The sequence below is a fragment of the Hyla sarda genome, chromosome 5 (assembly GCF_029499605.1).
Source record: "Hyla sarda isolate aHylSar1 chromosome 5, aHylSar1.hap1, whole genome shotgun sequence".
NCBI classification, from domain to species: domain Eukaryota; kingdom Metazoa; phylum Chordata; class Amphibia; order Anura; family Hylidae; genus Hyla; species Hyla sarda.
Window position 1 is genome coordinate 270,770,030 of NC_079193.1, and position 17,049 is coordinate 270,787,078.

The 17,049-nt window shown below is 44.0% G+C and overlaps 1 protein-coding gene across 3 annotated transcripts in view; it reads left to right on the forward strand.

Moving 5' to 3' along the window:
- Positions 1 to 17,049, forward strand: part of OSBPL1A (oxysterol binding protein like 1A) — a 166,047-nt gene that overhangs the window by 13,068 nt on the left and 135,930 nt on the right. For 2 of the 3 annotated variants that reach the window (XM_056521726.1, XM_056521727.1), the window contains 2 exons: positions 4,773 to 4,858; positions 16,658 to 16,732. In XM_056521726.1, the coding sequence (XP_056377701.1) occupies positions 4,773 to 4,858; positions 16,658 to 16,732 (161 nt within the window). The remainder of the gene's footprint in view (positions 1 to 4,772; positions 4,859 to 16,657; positions 16,733 to 17,049) is intronic. The other variant, XM_056521728.1, reaches the window with a different exon arrangement.

The window sequence follows — 17,049 nt, forward strand, 5'->3', positions numbered from 1 at the left end:
GAGGTCGCCTGTCTCTTTTTTGAGATGTCTGGTTGGCACAGGTCCAGGATTCTTGGGTACGAGATGTAATTTCAGGGGGTTATCGGATAGAATTTGTTTCCATCCCCAAAAACCATTTCTTTCGCTCCTGGCCTCCCCAGTCCCCTTCTTTGGCAGCAGCCTTTCAGGTCGCTTTACGCTCTCTCCTCTCTCAGGGAGTAATAGTGCCAGTTCCATCAGAAGAAAGGGGTTTATGGTTCTTTTCGAACCACTCTGTAGTACCCAAAAAGGAGGGCTCGGTTCGCCCCATCCTGGACCTCAAGTTACTCAATCGCCATCTGCGTCTCCGCCATTTTCGGATGGAGTCTCTCCGGTCTGTGGTGGCCTCCATGGACCAGGGCGAATTTTTCTTTCTTCAGTAGACATCTGGGACGCCTATCTTCACATCCCTATCTTCCCGGCTCATCAGCGATTCCTTCGTTTCGCTGTCCTGGAGAGTCATTTTCAGTTCGAGGCGCTCCCCTTTGGTCTAGCCACGGCTCCCAGGGTCTTTACCAAAGTCATGGCGGCGGTCATCGCCGTTCTTCGGTGTCGGGGGATCTCAGTCCTCCGATACCTGGACGATCTCTTGATCAATGCACCGTCTCGCTCCGAGAATTTGGAGAGTCTTCAGATTACGCTGCAGACCCTGACCTCCTTCAGCTGGGTGATCAACTGGGAGAAGTCACATCTATCTCCCTCCCAGTCTCTGATTTTCCTGGGTCTCCCTTTTCGACACAGCGGCAGCCCGAGTCGGTCATCCTTTGGACAAACTGCGCTCTCTAAAGCTGGGTGTCCATCGCCTGCGACGCCCCTCCCCATTTCCGATTTGTTTCTGTATGGAGGTCTTGGGCCGGATGGTGGCTGCCATGGAGGCAGTCCCCTTCGCCCAGTTCCATTATCGTGCTCTCCAAATAGCCATCTTGGCCAGGTGGGAGAAGTCTCCTTTGTCCCTGGACCGTCAAATACTTTTGCCTCTGACGGTTCGGCTGTCCCTGCTTTGGTGGCTCCATTCCCCCTTCTTCTTCTGCGGAGGTCTTTCCTCCCTCTTCAGTGGCAGATTGTCACTACCAATGCGAGTCTCCTGGGTTGGGGAGGTGTGTTTCGGGACCGGACTATCCAGGGTCGTTGGTTTCCTCAGGAAGCCTGCCTTCCCATCAATCTCCTAGAGCTTCGAGCAATTTTTCTTTGCCTCCTTCACTGGGAAATTCTCTTGCAGGGTCGGCCCGTCGGACAACGCGACGACTGTTGCATATATCAATCGCCAAGGCGGTACTCGGAGTCGCTTGGCGATGGAGGAGTTCTCCAAGATTCTCCTCTGGGCCGAGGCTCGGGTTCCTGCTCTCTTGGCGATCCACATCCCAGGTGTGGACAGTTGGGAGGCGGACTTTCTCAGCCGCTCTTCAGCAGACCCGGGGGAGTGGTCTCTCCACCCGGAGGTGTTCTCAGAGATCTGCAACCTTTGGGGGACCCCAGATGTGGATCTCTTCGCTTCTAGCCACAACAGGAAAGTCCCTTTATTTGTAGCGAAGTCCCGGGACCCATGGGCCTTGGCGCTCTGGTCATCCCGTGGTTGTCTATTCATCTCCCTTACCTGTTTCCACCTCTTCCCCTCCTGCCCAGAGTTCTGAGGAAACTCAAGGCGGAGGGCGTTCCAGCCATTCTAGTTGCTCCGGATTGGCCCAGATGCACGTGGTACACCGACGTAATTCGGCTGAACGAAGACTTACCACTGCGTCTTCCACTGCGGTCTGATCTTCTTTCTCAGGGTCCTCTTTGCCACCCCAATTTACTGTCTCTGCATTTGACGGCGTGGCGGTAGAGACCGCGGTATCGAGGGCCTGAGGGTTCTCTTCCGAGGTTATTCGCACCATGCTGCGGGCGCGGAAACCTTCTTCTTCCAGGATTTATTACCGTACCTGGAAGACTTATTTTTGCTGGTGCGAAGTGCAGGCCTTGTCTCCGGTGGTGTTTTCTTTTCTGCGCCTTCTCGCTTTTCTTCAGTCGGGGCTTGACCAGTCTTTGACCCTCAGTTCTCTGAAGGGTCTGGTGTTAGCTCTCTATTCTTTTCCAACGACAGTTGGCCTCTAATCCCCATGTCCGCATCTTTTTATAGGGTGTGGCCCACGAGGCTCCACCTTTCAGGTCTCCTACTCCTCTGTGGCATCTCAATCTTGTGCTTGGAGCTTTGAGAGAGGCTCCATTCGAACCCCTTAGGGAGGCCTCTCTTCATATCCTTTCGTGGAAGGTCGCCTTCCTTATTGCCAGCACTTCTATTAGGCGGGTCTCTGAGTGGGCGTCTCTTTCCTGCCGTTCCGCTCTTTTGGTCCTTCATCAGGACAAGGTGGTTTTTCGTCCACCTCCTTCTTTTTTGCCCAAAGTGGTTTCTTCTTTTCATGTAAACGAAGAGATTGTTCTTCCTTCTTTTTGTCCCTCCCCTGCCAATGCCAGGGAACGTTCTCTTCACACCCTTGATGTGGTACGGCTGTCCGAACCTACCTTTCGGTCACCTCCTCTTTTCGGCAGGGTGACTTTTTTTTTTTTTTTATATTTTTTTTTTTTTTTGTGATCACTGAGGGAAGTCGCAAGGGTCTTCCGGCTTCCAAGGCGACCATCTCTCCGTGGATTCGCTCTGCCATTTCAGAATCGTACCGTCGCAAGGGCAGGATTCCTCCTTTTCGGGTGACTGCGCACTCCACGCGTTCCGTGGGGGCTTCTTGGGCTCTCCGCAATAGGGCTTTGGCTATGCAGGTTTGCAAGGCGGGCACCTGGTCATCCTTACATACTTTCACCAAGTTCTACCAAGTGCATACTTTTGCGTCGGCTGACGCCAGTTTGGGTCGCAAGGTGTTGCAGGCTGCAGTGGCTTCTTCCTGGATTTTGAGTTGAGTGTTTTTTCTTCCCACCCCGGGGACTGCTTTGGTACGTCCCACGGTCTGTTTCCCCCAATGGTTTCCGACCGAGAAATGTAGATCCATTGGGGGACACTGCTCCCACCCATAGTTTGGGTACCAGTTTCGTTGGTTTGTCCGAGGGGTTGTTAATTTTTTTGTCAAGTTCCCTTGGACTTCTGCTGGTATTTTTCTTTTTGTTGTCGGTTGCCTCCTATTGCTTTAGGACTAAACTGGTTAGCTAGTTAGCCTATGGGAGGGGGCGTGATAGCTGTCACGCCCCCTCCCATAGGCTTGCATTGAGGGGCGGAGCGTGACGTCACACACCGTCGGCCCTGTGGTCGCCGGTAATCAGACCCGGAGCGAACACACTTCGGGGACTGATTATAAACGGGGTGCCGCATGCAAGATCACGGGGGTCCCCAGCGGAGGGACTACCACGATCAGGCATCTTTTCCCCTATCCTTTGGATAGGGGATAAGATGTCTAAGCACCGGAGTACACCTTTAAGCCCTGTATTCCAAAATCGATTAGGTATCTTACCAAAAATTAGGGGTCTTTCATTTCCTAATTTCATTGAATCATTTAAAGCTGCTAGAATAACGCAGCTCCTGTTAACTAGCGCTAGGAGTGGGTACCACAATAGGTAAAGTTGGAAACTCATTTGCCACACTGAATAGCAGCCCTGATATGATCTACTGAGACAGTTAATCCCCCCCCCCCCACACACACACACTCTTTAGCTCTATTTACTTTATGGGGGGGGGGGATCAAAACCTGACCAGAGGAAAAGTTGCTGAGTTGCGCATAGCAACCAATCAGATTGCTTCTTTCATTTTTCCGAGGCCTTTTGAAAAATGCTATGGGCAACTCAGCAACTTTTCATCTGGACAGGTTTTGATAAATCTCCCCCTATGTTCTTTACAATTTACCATACTTCATGTGATTGCTAATCTCCTCGATAACAAAAAGCTTACTGCTCCCGATATCTGCCGTCAGGGGAGAGTTGGGAGGCCACCATACACAATATATGTGGTCACAAATTGGCAAGTTTGCGAACATTGTAAGTTTTACTGTGTGAATGTAAAACAAAAATAGCGAAACAGAAACCTCCACAATTTCTCTTTTGATCTACTTTCTTCTCAGCATAATAAAAAAAAAACTAACAGGTTGTTAGTATACATTTTGACCAAAAAGTACAAGCCCACTCGCCATGTCCCTAATCTGACACTGGCGTAGAGCTGGGCGGCGACCACTGCCTCTGCGTCACCAAGCCCACAGGGGGAATGACCCAGTTGCCAGGCAGCGCCACTGCTGCCCAACTAATCCCCCCCCCCCCCCCCGGCTCTGGGCCGCACCACCCCACAGACAAAGCATCACAGCAACAATGACCGCCACCAAGCACCACACCAGTGTGAACACCTACCATGTTCTCCCTGCCACAGGGCTAGGAGGAAACCCATATGCAGTCTCCTGCTAATTAAAAATGCTTGGGCTGAATGGGTGGATTGCAGTGCTGGCCATGAAAGAGCGGACAGACTACAAATGTAAAATAAAAATAGAGAAACAGAAACCTAGCCGCACATCCACAATTTATATTTATCTACTTGCTTCTCAGCATAAGTTCAAAAACCAACAGGTTGTTAGTATACATTTTGATCAAAAAGTACAATCCCACTCACCACGTCAAGGCCACCTAGTCAGAGTTGGTCCCTAACCTAACACTGGTGTAGAGTATGAATGCATCACTTTACTTTATACTGATCCTGAGTTAGAACCTGTATGATTGTCCACAGCTATATTTACAATTTCTCTACCTTTTTAGCCAGCATTCATACTCACATTTTATTTTGTTGTTTTTAGGTAAAAGCAAATCCAATATGGGATGGACACCTCTTCATCTTGCATGTTATTTTGGACACAGAGAAGTGGTAGAAGATTTACTGAAGGTTAGTCTAAATATTTCCAGTAAATTTGAATTTTTATTGTGGATGCTTTGATACATTTTCAGAAGACACATACTGCTCAAGAGTGTTTTTTATATTTCCGAAGCTTAGGTTAAGTGCTACTAAGACACACAGGGCTTCATGTGTTAACTACAGACAACAATTTTTGTCTCCACAAAGTTAACAGTTCTAGGCTATATTTTTCCAGAGCAGGATAAGAAAATGTTGATTTAAACGCATTGCATAAAGGGGTAATCCAGTGAAATTGTTTAATTTTAGTATTGTCCCCAGCCTGTGGCAGTGGTCGGGAGTGATTCTTATTTTATTTGTCCCCCAGTCTGGCACTTTTAAAAACAGAATTATCTCACCAAACAACTCCTTTAAATAGAAGAGGTTCCCCTTCTCTTGATCCTCTGCTGAGTTAGGCTATGTTTGTATGGGGGAAATTCTGCTATTCCGCTCAAATTCCAGGCAGAAAAGCAGAATTCTGCAAAAGAGGAATTCGAGCAGAATTTCTCTCTGTTTTCAAAACACAGATTCCACTCAAATTCTGAGTCCCATTAACTTCAAAGGGGCTCTGAACAGAATTCCACAGGATTTACAGGCATGTGTAAATGGGAAAGTGGAATTCCATTGCACATAATGTGCAGTATATTTTGCGGAATTTCCAAGCAAAATATTCCTGTAGAATTAGGCTCTTAAATTCCACTGTGTGAACCTAGCCTTAGAGTGGAGAACAGCCAAAAGAAGCAGCTCTGTGGTTAACCCCTTCCCGCAGAATGTCATATATAAACGCCGGGTTGTGCAGTGCGTTCGCGCATCCCGGCGTTTATAAATGACATGCAGTTAACCCGGCGCTGCACAGCAGCGCAAGGGTTAACAGGCAGAAATCCCGTGCCCAGCGGCGGGAGACAAGTTCTGCTTGACATCCCAGGACCATCTGTAATTGGTCCTGGGATTAGAGCCCTGTGATTGGTCCCTGTGGACCAATCACAGTGTATCAGTGTCTTTGTTACAATAACACCGGCTCCGAAGCTTTCAGTTCGTTCTGAACAGCGATCGGAGCCGGTGTTAGTGTTAGGACAGAAGACAGAAGACAGAAGAGTGTTAAAAAGCTTTTCTAAAAGCTAAAAATTTAAGTGGAAGTAAAAGAACCCCCCCTGTAGTGCCCCTTACCCTGCTGCTGCTGCCGCCGTCTGAAGTCTGCAGCCTGTCCGATCTGACAGGCTGCAGTGAAGATCCTAGTGACTGTCACTGTATATAACAGTGACAGTCTTGTATAAATCTGTGCCCCAGTAGTGCCCAGCAGTGCCCCCCAGTGCCCATCTGTGCCCATCTGCTGCCTCCTAAGTCTGCAGCCTGTGCGATCTGACAGGCTGCAGTGAAGATCCTAGTGACTGTCACTGAATATAACAGTGACAGTCTAGTGCCCATCAGTGCCCATCAGTGTCCAGTAGTGCCCATCAGTGCCCAGCAGTGCCCATCAGTCTCCAGTAGTGCCCAGCAGTGCCCCTTCCAATTGCTGTCCTCCCTGTCTGAAGTCTGCAGCCTGTGTGATCTGACAGGCTGCAGTGAAGATTGTAACTTGTAACTGTAACTGAATATAGTTACATTCTACAGTACAGTACAGTAATAAAGTTTCAGTGCCCATCAGTGCCCCTTATCCTGCTGCTGATTCATTCATTCGTTCATTCATTCATTCATTCGTTCATTCATTCATTCATCAGCTGTGAAGAAATTGAAGTCTGTCACTGACCATAACAGTGACAGTGAAGAATAATATAAAATACTGTCAGTGCCCCTGAAGTGACTGTCACCCTTTCATCCCATCACCACCTTGCACACCTCCATACTACCCTGTTACGTTTTTTCCTGGTGCGTCACTGATTAATGACAGCAGTGACAGTTCGCCGCTGTTTTTTTTTAGTTCTAGTGGCGCTTTTTGTTTCAGTTTTTCCGTTGTTATAAAAAAAGTAAAAAAGTAAAAAAAATATATAAAAATATAAAAATACAAAAAAAATATTGTTCTAGTGTTGTACATCAGAGACACTTCGCCACTTATAGTGTCATCCAATATGTCAAGGCGTCGCATGTACAGCACTGAGGAGGCATATGCTTTCTTGGCATCTTCCTCTGGTTCAGATAGTGGTGAAGAGTTGTTATATTTGCCCTCTTCTTCTTCCTCTTCCACTGATTCTGACGAGGAACCTCCCCGCCACCGCCCTAGGCCAGGTCCTAGTACCAGTCCTAGTACCAATATTGAGCCAGGTCCTAGTGCCATCTCTGAGTGGGCTCCAGCTACAAACTTTATACCCAATTTGCCTGAGTTTGTGGCCACTGCAGGCATTCGTGTTGACACCGTGGGGTTGAAAGAAGCTGATTTTTTTCAGCTCTTCTTTTCAGAAGAGCTGATTAATTTGATAGTGGAGGAAACCAACCGGTATGCTGAGCAATTCATTGCGGCCAATCCACAGGCATATCATGCTAGGCCTTATCAATGGACGCCAACCAATGCACTAGAGCTCAAAAATTTTTTTGCCCTTTTGTTTAACATGGGCATAGTTAAAAAGCCCACAATTCGCTCCTATTGGAGTAATGATATGCTTTACCATACTCCACTGTACCGGTCGGTCATGCCAAGGAATCGGTTTGAAGCCCTCCTCAAATTTCTACATTATGCTAATAATGAAAATTGTCCACCTCCCAGTGATCCAAATTTTGATCGCATATATAAAATTCGGCCCCTTGTTAATTATTTAAATCAAAAATTTTCTGAAGTTTACACCCCAGAAAAAGAGATTGCAGTGGACGAATCTCTTGTGCACTTCAAAGGAAGGTTGCACTTTAGGCAATACCTGCCTAACAAACGGGCCAGGTATGGGGTAAAACTTTATAAGTTGTGCGAGAGCACAACCGGCTATACGCACAAATTCAGAGTCTATGAGGGGAAAGACTCTAAAATAGAGCCCCCAGAGTGTCCCCCCGTACTAAAAACAACGGGAAAAATAGTATGGGATCTAGTTCACCCCCTGCTAGATCAAGGGTATAACATCTACCTTGATAATTTTTACACTAGCGTCCCATTACTACAATGCCTGTTTGCCAAGGGGACTGTGGCCTGTGGTACCATCAGGCGAAATCAAAGGGATCTGCCTAAAATTTTTGTACGGCAAAAGTTGAAGAAGGGGGAAAGCAAGGCTGTGTGCAAGGACAACATGATGCTTGTGAAGTACCAGGACAAGCGTGATGTTCTTGTACTAACCACCTTACACCCAGACAGATCCACCCCTGTCCAAGTCCGTGGTACCACAGAGAGTGCCCCTAAACCGGTGTGTATCCAGGACTATAATAAGTTCATGGGAGGGGTGGATCTGTCAGATCAGGCCTTGCAGCCGTACACTGCCCTACGCAAAACTAAGACCTGGTATAAAAAATTGGCACTGCACCTCTTCCAAATTACCATGTACAATTCATTTGTGGTGTACAAACGTGCAGGAAATACATGCACATACCTGCAATTCCAGAAAAATGTTATTAAGGACTTTCTGTTTGGGGATCCGGAAGGGGAGGAAAGCAGAGCCACAGGATCGGAGAACAGAATAGTTCCAGGGCAACATTTTCCTGCGGTAGTTCCCCGTAGAGAATCGGGGAGTAGGCAACAGAAGCGGTGTCGGGTGTGCTCCAAGCGTGGCATTAGAAAATGCACTATATACCACTGTGAGACATGTCCCCACAAACCCGGTCTGTGCATTGAAGACTGTTTTAAAATCTATCACACAACATATGATATCTAATTTTGTCCCCTTTAATTATTTTTAGAATGACTTTGGATAACTCTACCCAATGCACCCTTGGAATGACATGTGAGCAATTCATTTATTTCCCCCTTTTTCTCCACTAAACTATTAAAAAAAATCTAATTGGCAAACCCCTAATAAAACTAAAAATTCCCATTATACCCCTAGATGAATACCTTGGCAGGTATAGTTTTATATTTTCAACATTTTGCTAAACCCTTAACAAAAAAAAAATTCCATTATACCCCTAGATGAATACCTTGGCAGGTATAGTTTTATTTTCACTATCTTGCTAAACCCCTAAACAAAACTTAAAAAAATTTCCATTATACCCCTAGATGAATACCTCAGCAGGTTCCCGGGGTTCTGGCTCCATAGGGGCTTCCTAAATTCGACATGCCCCCAAAAAATTCTCTCTCCAAATTTTGCTCCTTCCCTTCTGAGACCTGTAGTTCACCAGCAAAGCATTTTACGTGCTTTTATGGGTTATTTCCTTGCTCAAGGGAAATGGGGCTACAAATTTTGGGGTAATTTTTCAGCTATAACCCCTTGTAAAAATGAAAAATTTGGGGAAAAACAAGCATTTTAGTGATTTTTTTATTTTATTTTTTACATATGCAAAAGTCGTGAAACACCTGTTGGGTATTAAGGTTCACTTGACCCCTTGTTACATTCCCCAAGGGGTCTAGTTTCCAAAATGGTATGCCATGTGTTTTTTTTTTTTTGCTGTCCTGGCACCATAGGGTCTTCCTAAATGCGGCATGCCCCCAGAGCACTTCCAAAAAGCCAAAATGTGACTCCTTCTCTTCTGAGACCTGTAGTGTGCCAGCAGAGCACTTTTCACCCCCATATGGAGTGTTTTCTGAATCGGGAGAAATTGGGCTTCAAATTTTGGGGGGCATTTTCTGCTTTAACCCTTTGTAAAAATGTCAAATTTTTGAGAAACCAAGCATTTTAGGTAAAAAATATATATATTTTTTTACATATGCAAAAGTCGTGAAACACCTGTGGGGTATTAAGGTTCACTTTACCCCTTGTTACATTCCCCAAGGGGTCTAGTTTCCAAAATGGTATGCCATGTGTTTTTTTTTTGCTGTCCTGGCACCATAGGGGCTTCCTAAATGCGGCATGCCCCCAGAGCAAAATTTGCTTCCAAAAAGCCAAATGTGACTCCTTCTCTTCTGAGACCTGTAGTGCACCAGCAGAGCACTTTTCACCCCCATATGGGGTGTTTTCTGAATCGGGAGAAATTGGGCTTCAAATTTTGGGGGGTATTTTCTGCTTTAACCCTTTGTAAAAATGTAAAATTTTTGAGAAACCAAGCATTTTAGGTAAAAAAAAATATATTTTTTTTTACATATGCAAAAGTCGTGAAACCCCTGTGGGGTATTAAGGTTCACTTTACCACTTGTTACGTTCCCCAAGGGGTCTAGTTTCCAAAATGGTATGTCATGTGTTTTTTTTTTCCTGTCCTGGCACCATAGGGGCTTCCTAAATGCGGCATGCCCCCAGGGCAAAATTTGCTTCCAAAAAGCCAAATGTGACTCCTTCTCTTCTGAGACCTGTAGTGCACCAGCAGAGCACTTTTCACCCCCATATGGGGTGTTTTCTGAATCGGGAGAAATTGGGCTTCAAATATTGGGGGGTATTTTCTGCTTTAACCCTTTGTAAAAATGTCAAATTTTTGAGAAACCAAGCATTTTAGGTAAAAAATATATATATTTTTTTACATATGCAAAAGTCTTGAAACCCCTGTGGGGTATTAAGGTTCACTTTACCCCTTGTTACGTTCCCCAAGGGGTCTAGTTTCCAAAATGGTATGTCATGTGTTTTTTTTTTTGCTGTCCTGGCACCATAGGGGCTTCCTAAATGCGGCATGCCCCCAGAGCAAAATTTGCTTCCAAAAAGCCAAATGTGACTCCTTCTCTTTTGAGACCTGTAGTGCGCCAGCAGAGCACTTTTCACCCCCATATGGGGTGTTTTCTGAATCGGGAGAAATTGGGCTTAAAATTTTGGGGGGCATTTTCTGCTTTAACCCTTTGCAAAAATGTAAAATTTTTGAGAAACCAAGCATTTTAGGTAAAAAATATATATATTTTTTTACATATGCAAAAGTCGTGAAACCCCTGTGGGGTATTAAGGTTCACTTTACCCCTTGTTACGTTCCCCAAGGGGTCTAGTTTCCAAAATGGTATGTCATGTGTTTTTTTTTTGCTGTCCTGGCACCATAGGGGCTTCCTAAATGCGGCATGCCCCCAGAGCAAAATTTGCTTCCAAAAAGCCAAATGTGACTCCTTCTCTTTTGAGACCTGTAGTGCGCCAGCAGAGCACTTTTCACCCCCATATGGGGTGTTTTCTGAATCGGGAGAAATTGGGCTTCAAATTTTGGGGGGTATTTTCTGATTTAACCCTTTGTAAAAATGTCAAATTTTTGGGAAACCAAGCATTTTAGATATTTTTTTTTTTTTTTTTTTTACATTTGCAAAAAGTTGTGAAACCCCTGTGGGGTATTAAGGCTCACTTAATTCCTTGTTACGTTCCTCAAGGGGTCTAGTTTCCAAAATGGTATGGCATGTGGGCGGTTTTAGCTGTTCTGGCACCATAGGGGCTTCCTAAATGCAACATGCCCCCCAAAAACCATTTCAGAAAAACATACTCTCCAAAATCCCCTTGTCGCTCCTTCGCTTCTGAGCCCTCTACTGCGCCCGCCGAACAATTAACATAGACGTATGAGGTATGTGCTTACTCGAGAGAAATTGGGCTACAAACACAAGTAAAAATGTTCTCCTTTTATCCCTTGCAAACATAAAAAAATTGGGTCTACAAGAACATGCGAGTGTAAAAAATGAAGATTTTGAATTTTCTCCTTCACTTTGCTGCTATTCCTGTGAAACACCTAAAGGGTTAAAACACTTACTGAATGTCATTTTGAATACTTTGGGGGGTGCAGTTTTTATAATGGGGTCATTTGTGGGGTATTTCTAATATGAAGACCATTCAAATCCACTTCAAACCTGAACTGGTCCCTGAAAAATATTGAGTTTGAAAATTTTGTGAAAATTTGGAAAATTGCTGCTGAACTTTGAAGCCCTCTGGTGTCTTCCAAAAGTAAAAACTCGTCAATTTTATGATGCAATCGTAAAGTAGACATATTGTATATGTGAATAACAAAAAAAATTTATTTTTAATATCCATTTTCCTTACAAGCAGAGAGCTTCAAAGTTAGAAAAATGCAAAATTTTCAATTTTTTTCGTCAAATTTGGGGATTTTTCACCAAGAAAGGATGCAAGTTACCATAAAATTTTACCACTATGTTAAAGTAGAATATGTCACGAAAAAACAATCTCGGAATCAGAATGATCAGTAAAAGCATTCCAGAGTTATTAATGTTTAAAGTGACAGTGGTCAGATTTGCAAAAAACGCTCTGGTCCTTAAGGCCAAAATGGGCTTGGTCCTGAAGGGGTTAAAGAACAAGAGGGCACAATCTGAGGTTTAGGAGGAAGATCAGAAGCAATGTGAGAAAATATAATTTTTCCCAGAGTAGTAGATTCCTGGAACAAAATACCAGAAGTTGTAAATCCATAGTAAGAGATATGTTTATCTAGGAGATTTATATTCAATCCTAGGGTAAAAAAGAAAGTTCAGACTAGACCAGGTGGTTGTTTTCTACCATCAGACTTCTATAGTTCTGTGGAGCAATCACCATTATAGTGGTCATTACTGGACAATGTCTTCATTTGTCCCATCAATCTCTACAGTCTGATTCATAGTGTGTTTCTTGTTTTTATCACGTTCATAAAAAAAAAAAAAAAAAAAAATGTATTACTCCTAAATTGTGTTTTTTTTTTTTTTTTTTTCTATCATACATTTATCTTGATTTTAGACCTAAAAAGTTGCGCGTTTTTGTGCAAGGTCCACTTTACGCAAAATAAATTGCAACTATTTATCAGTGTGGCGCTTGACAAGTGGGTGGAGCTTTACATAATTGGGGCATGGCATCCCACACCCACCATATTTACTAAATTTACCAATGGGAACAGATGTAAATTGTAACTGATAATTATGTCCACTCCTAGCTAGCTTTGATTTTAGTCTCAGGGGCACTGGCAGCCCCGGTGTGCCTCCTAATAAATTAGGCATAACACTTTGCTGAAAAGCAAAAACATCTGAGCACTCGCCACATTAATCTTGCTGTGTATTTATTCCAATTGATACACATAAACTTAACACCTCTGTGCAGGGCAGATATAGCAGGAGTGGATACATGGGCTCAGGTGTATGCTCCTGCTCTATCTGCCCTGCACTTATGTTTATAGAGGTGTTTGGTTTATGTGTTTCAGTTGGAATAAATATACAGCAAGATTGATGTGGTGAGTGCTCTGATCTTTATTCTTTTATGCAGTTTAACTCCTTAAGGACTCAGGGCGTACCTCTACGCCCTGATCCCGCTAACGGGGTTTAAACGTTCTGTGGGCAGCAAGGACCCACGCCTAATGCTGGGCACCGCCGATCGGGCCGATGCTCAGCATTAACCCTCTGGTCTAAACTGAAAGTAAAACTATCCCGGCAGCTCAGCAGAGCTGATCGGGACTATCGTGACAGAATCGCGATGTCCCGATCAGCTTACTGGACGACGAGAGGGTCCTCACTTGCCTCCTTGTCGTCCAATCGGCAATCCCCTGCTCCATGCCTGAAAAAAACGTGGTAGAAAAATAAGAGAATAAATGTAAATAAGCCCCCCCCCCCCAGTAAAAATTTAAATCACCCCCCTTTTCCTATTTTTTTTAAATAAAATAAATGTCATAAAAAAAATATAATAATCATATTGATGGCGTACACGTAAAAAAATTGTGAATTTTTGGTCACGTCATATACCATAAAAATATTAATAAAAAGCAATCAAAAAGTCCCATCAAAACAAAAATGATACCGATAAAAACTACAGCCCAGGGTGCAAAAAAATAGCCCTCATATAGTCCCATACGTGGAAAAATATAAAAGGTATAGGGGTCAGAAGATGACAATTTTTAAACAAACATACAAATTTTGGTATATATATATTTATTATATATATATATTAGGGATGTAAGAAAAAATCGATTTGCACGATAATCGCGATTTTTTTTCATTTGCCGATACTGAATCGATTCAAAATATTTTTGAATCGATTCTTTTAGGGATGTGGAATTTTTATCTCCTGACGCCCGAAACAGCATGTCCCGGGCATCAGTAGATACAAGTTCCACATTTGTGGAGCCGGGCAGGCCGGATCTGACGCGGCAGCGCTCTGGGTGTATGGAGCGGGCTCAGACTCGTGCCCGCTCCGTACTCTGCAACCACCCGGCTTATTTCAGTAGCCGGGGGCCGCTGATGCATCACCGCCGCTAGTATCCAGCATGCGGTGCTCTGCATTGTGTATGGAACGGGCTCCGGACTCGTGCCCGCCCCATACTCTGCAGCCCCCGGCTGTTCTCAGTAGCCGGGGGCCGCCGCTAATAGCAAGCATGCAGCATGCGTCATACGGAGCTTCAGCCTATCACCGGCTGCAGCGATGTCCCGCCTCGGCCAGTGATAGGCTGAAGCTCCGTGTGACGTGCCAGGCTAACAGGAAGTAAGAAGAATACAGCCCGGGGACCGAACACCTGTACCGGAGCTCTGGGGGCTTGTTGGCAGGTAAGAGAGAGTGCGTTTTCTTTTATTTTGCAGCCCGGACGAGATAAAATGAGAAAAGTGCACGTTGGACTACTTTGACAGCGGCGTCTATTGGGATCTATGAATGCTCCCAGGTGGGCGATGTATCGGGATATATCGTGATGTATCGTCACCTAGACTGTATCGGGATATATCGAATCACCACACTGGTATCGCGATTCGAATCGTACCGCCAAATTCTTGGCGATTCACGCCCCTAATATAAATATATATATATGTATATGTATATGTATATGTATGTGTATAGATAGATAGATAGAGATGAAGAAAATCTGCAGCACTACTTATCCAATATAGCAGCGGGTGCCAGCGCCTCAGACCTGATCAAAGTCCATGTAATATAGATGTAGAAAAACCGCAGCACTCCTCAAATACGTGAAAAAAATAGTGGTTTATTGGCTCACATAGCAGCAACGTTTCTGTCCTACCATAGGACCATTTTCAAGCTCAGTGACACAACTCAAGTAAGGGGTATAAATACCCAAACACATGTGTACAATCAACATCATAATCAGTGTAAACAATTATCAAATAAAGTGCATAAGTAATAAACATACATCACATTAAAATCTGTGCAAACAATATCCCAACTGTATGATCATATTACATAAAGTGCATTACATAAAGTGCCAAATAGATTAAAAACATGCTTGAAAATCTCATAATACATATAATTGTCTATTAATAGCTACAGCTGACAACGATATTAAATAATATTTGATAGGTGGAGATACCTGTGAGATGCTCCAAAACATAGCAGTATGGCGCCCGCAGCGTGGGACGCCGTTCTCGGCATCTCCCATTACGAGCAACCAAGTTCCGGTCAGGTGAACATGTCACATGACCGTCAACGATCACATGATAATGTAGTCATGGAACCCACAGACGCCAAAACTTGCGCCTGTGAGAAGCATGTAAATCAGATGGAGGATAGTCTAGAGTGTGAACAGCACCCGAAGGTTGGCACATAACCGATCCCTATGTACAGAATAATTAAGAAAAAGTACAGAATAATTTAGAAAAGGCATTGCACAGCTCATAAAGAGTGGAAAAAATAAAATAAAATCGGGTAAAAGTAATACAAATAAAAAATAATGAATTAAATGAAATAAAAAATTGTAATAAAATAAACAAATAAATAATTATTTATTATTAATGTTTTCTCCTTGGAGCGAAGGAGGAAAAATTGTGGCCATCAACCAAAAGTCCCTTCCTGGTTTGTAGGGCGACCCCGGATGTACCCAGAAACCCGGTCGTCACCCGAGGACGCCAAAGAACTTCAGGGCAGATCAGCTTGTAAAACTCTGGGTTATAAAGGATGTCTGCCCCATTGTGTTTCATCATATAACTACATAAATTTTTTCCCACAGATAGCTGAGGGTTTGCAATGTGTTTATTGAGAGCTCATTTTGAACAACTTACACATTGCAAAAAACAGTAAAACATGGGGGGGGGGGGGTCTGGGGGGAAAAACGAAAATTATTGGAACAGACATATCTATCTGCATGAGACAAAAAGTGTCTGACTTGTCCATGGCAACCATTCCCAGCTTAGCTTTTTTCTCCGATGGTTCTGGTGAAAGGAAAATGCAGCTGTCATTGGTTGCTATGGGCAAGTCGGACACATTTTTGCCACATGCTACTACTGGTTCACCAGGAGATAATGGTCAAACAGTACCTAAACCAGTGTTTCCCAACCAGGGTGCCTCCAGCTGTTGCAAAACTACAACTCCCAGCATGCCAGGACAGCCTTTGGCTGTCCGGGCATGCTGGGAGTTGTAGTTTTGCAACAGCTGGAGGCACCCTGGTTGGGAAATACTGACCAAAACTTATGCTCTGATATACCTTTTTAGTTTTCCATTATGACAATATAGTGAACATACCTTTTTTAAGCAAGTCTGTATAAATGGAAGTTTAAAATTTGGTGACCCTTTTAGAAAATGTGTTATCGATATCAGACACGCAGAATTTATAGCGTTACTGTCATTTTAACAAAATACCTTTTCACATGTCATAAAAATGTCAAAAGTTTTGTGATCAGTATTTTACCCCCAGTGATCGCTAGAACAAGGATTGTCTCACTGTAGGAGACTGATTCTGTAGTCTGTGGAGCCTTTTGCCTGAGTGGTGGGGGTCTAAACACCCAGACACTGATCAGAACTCTTGACATGCCAATCATTTTGTAAAATTACAGTGATGCTAACACGTTAATTATTATAATTTTTTTTTATCTAACCATGAGATCCACTTTTGGAAACATTCCTGACACTTACCTCCTCTTGTTCTTTGTAGGCAGGAGCTGGCATAAATGTTCTGAATGACATGGGGGACACTCCCTTACACCGGGCTGCCTTCACTGGACGTAAGGTGAAATGCATGCTTTGTTTGCCGTGTTCATGCTGGGAAATGAAATGGGTTTACCACAGCCTGATGATAAATGGCAACTATTTTAAAATGGTTATCCAGGAATGAAAAAACGTAATTTCTTTAAAAAAAAAAAAGGCTCCCCGTCTGTCTCCAGTTTGTGTGTGGTATTACAACTTGGCTCCATTCACTTCAATGGAACTGAGCTGCAGAACCACATCCAACCTGGAGACAGATGGGGAGCAGTTTTTGAAAGAACTTATCTCTGTTTTTCTATTCCTGGATAACCCCTTTAAGGCAAATTTATGTCTTTCCTGCAG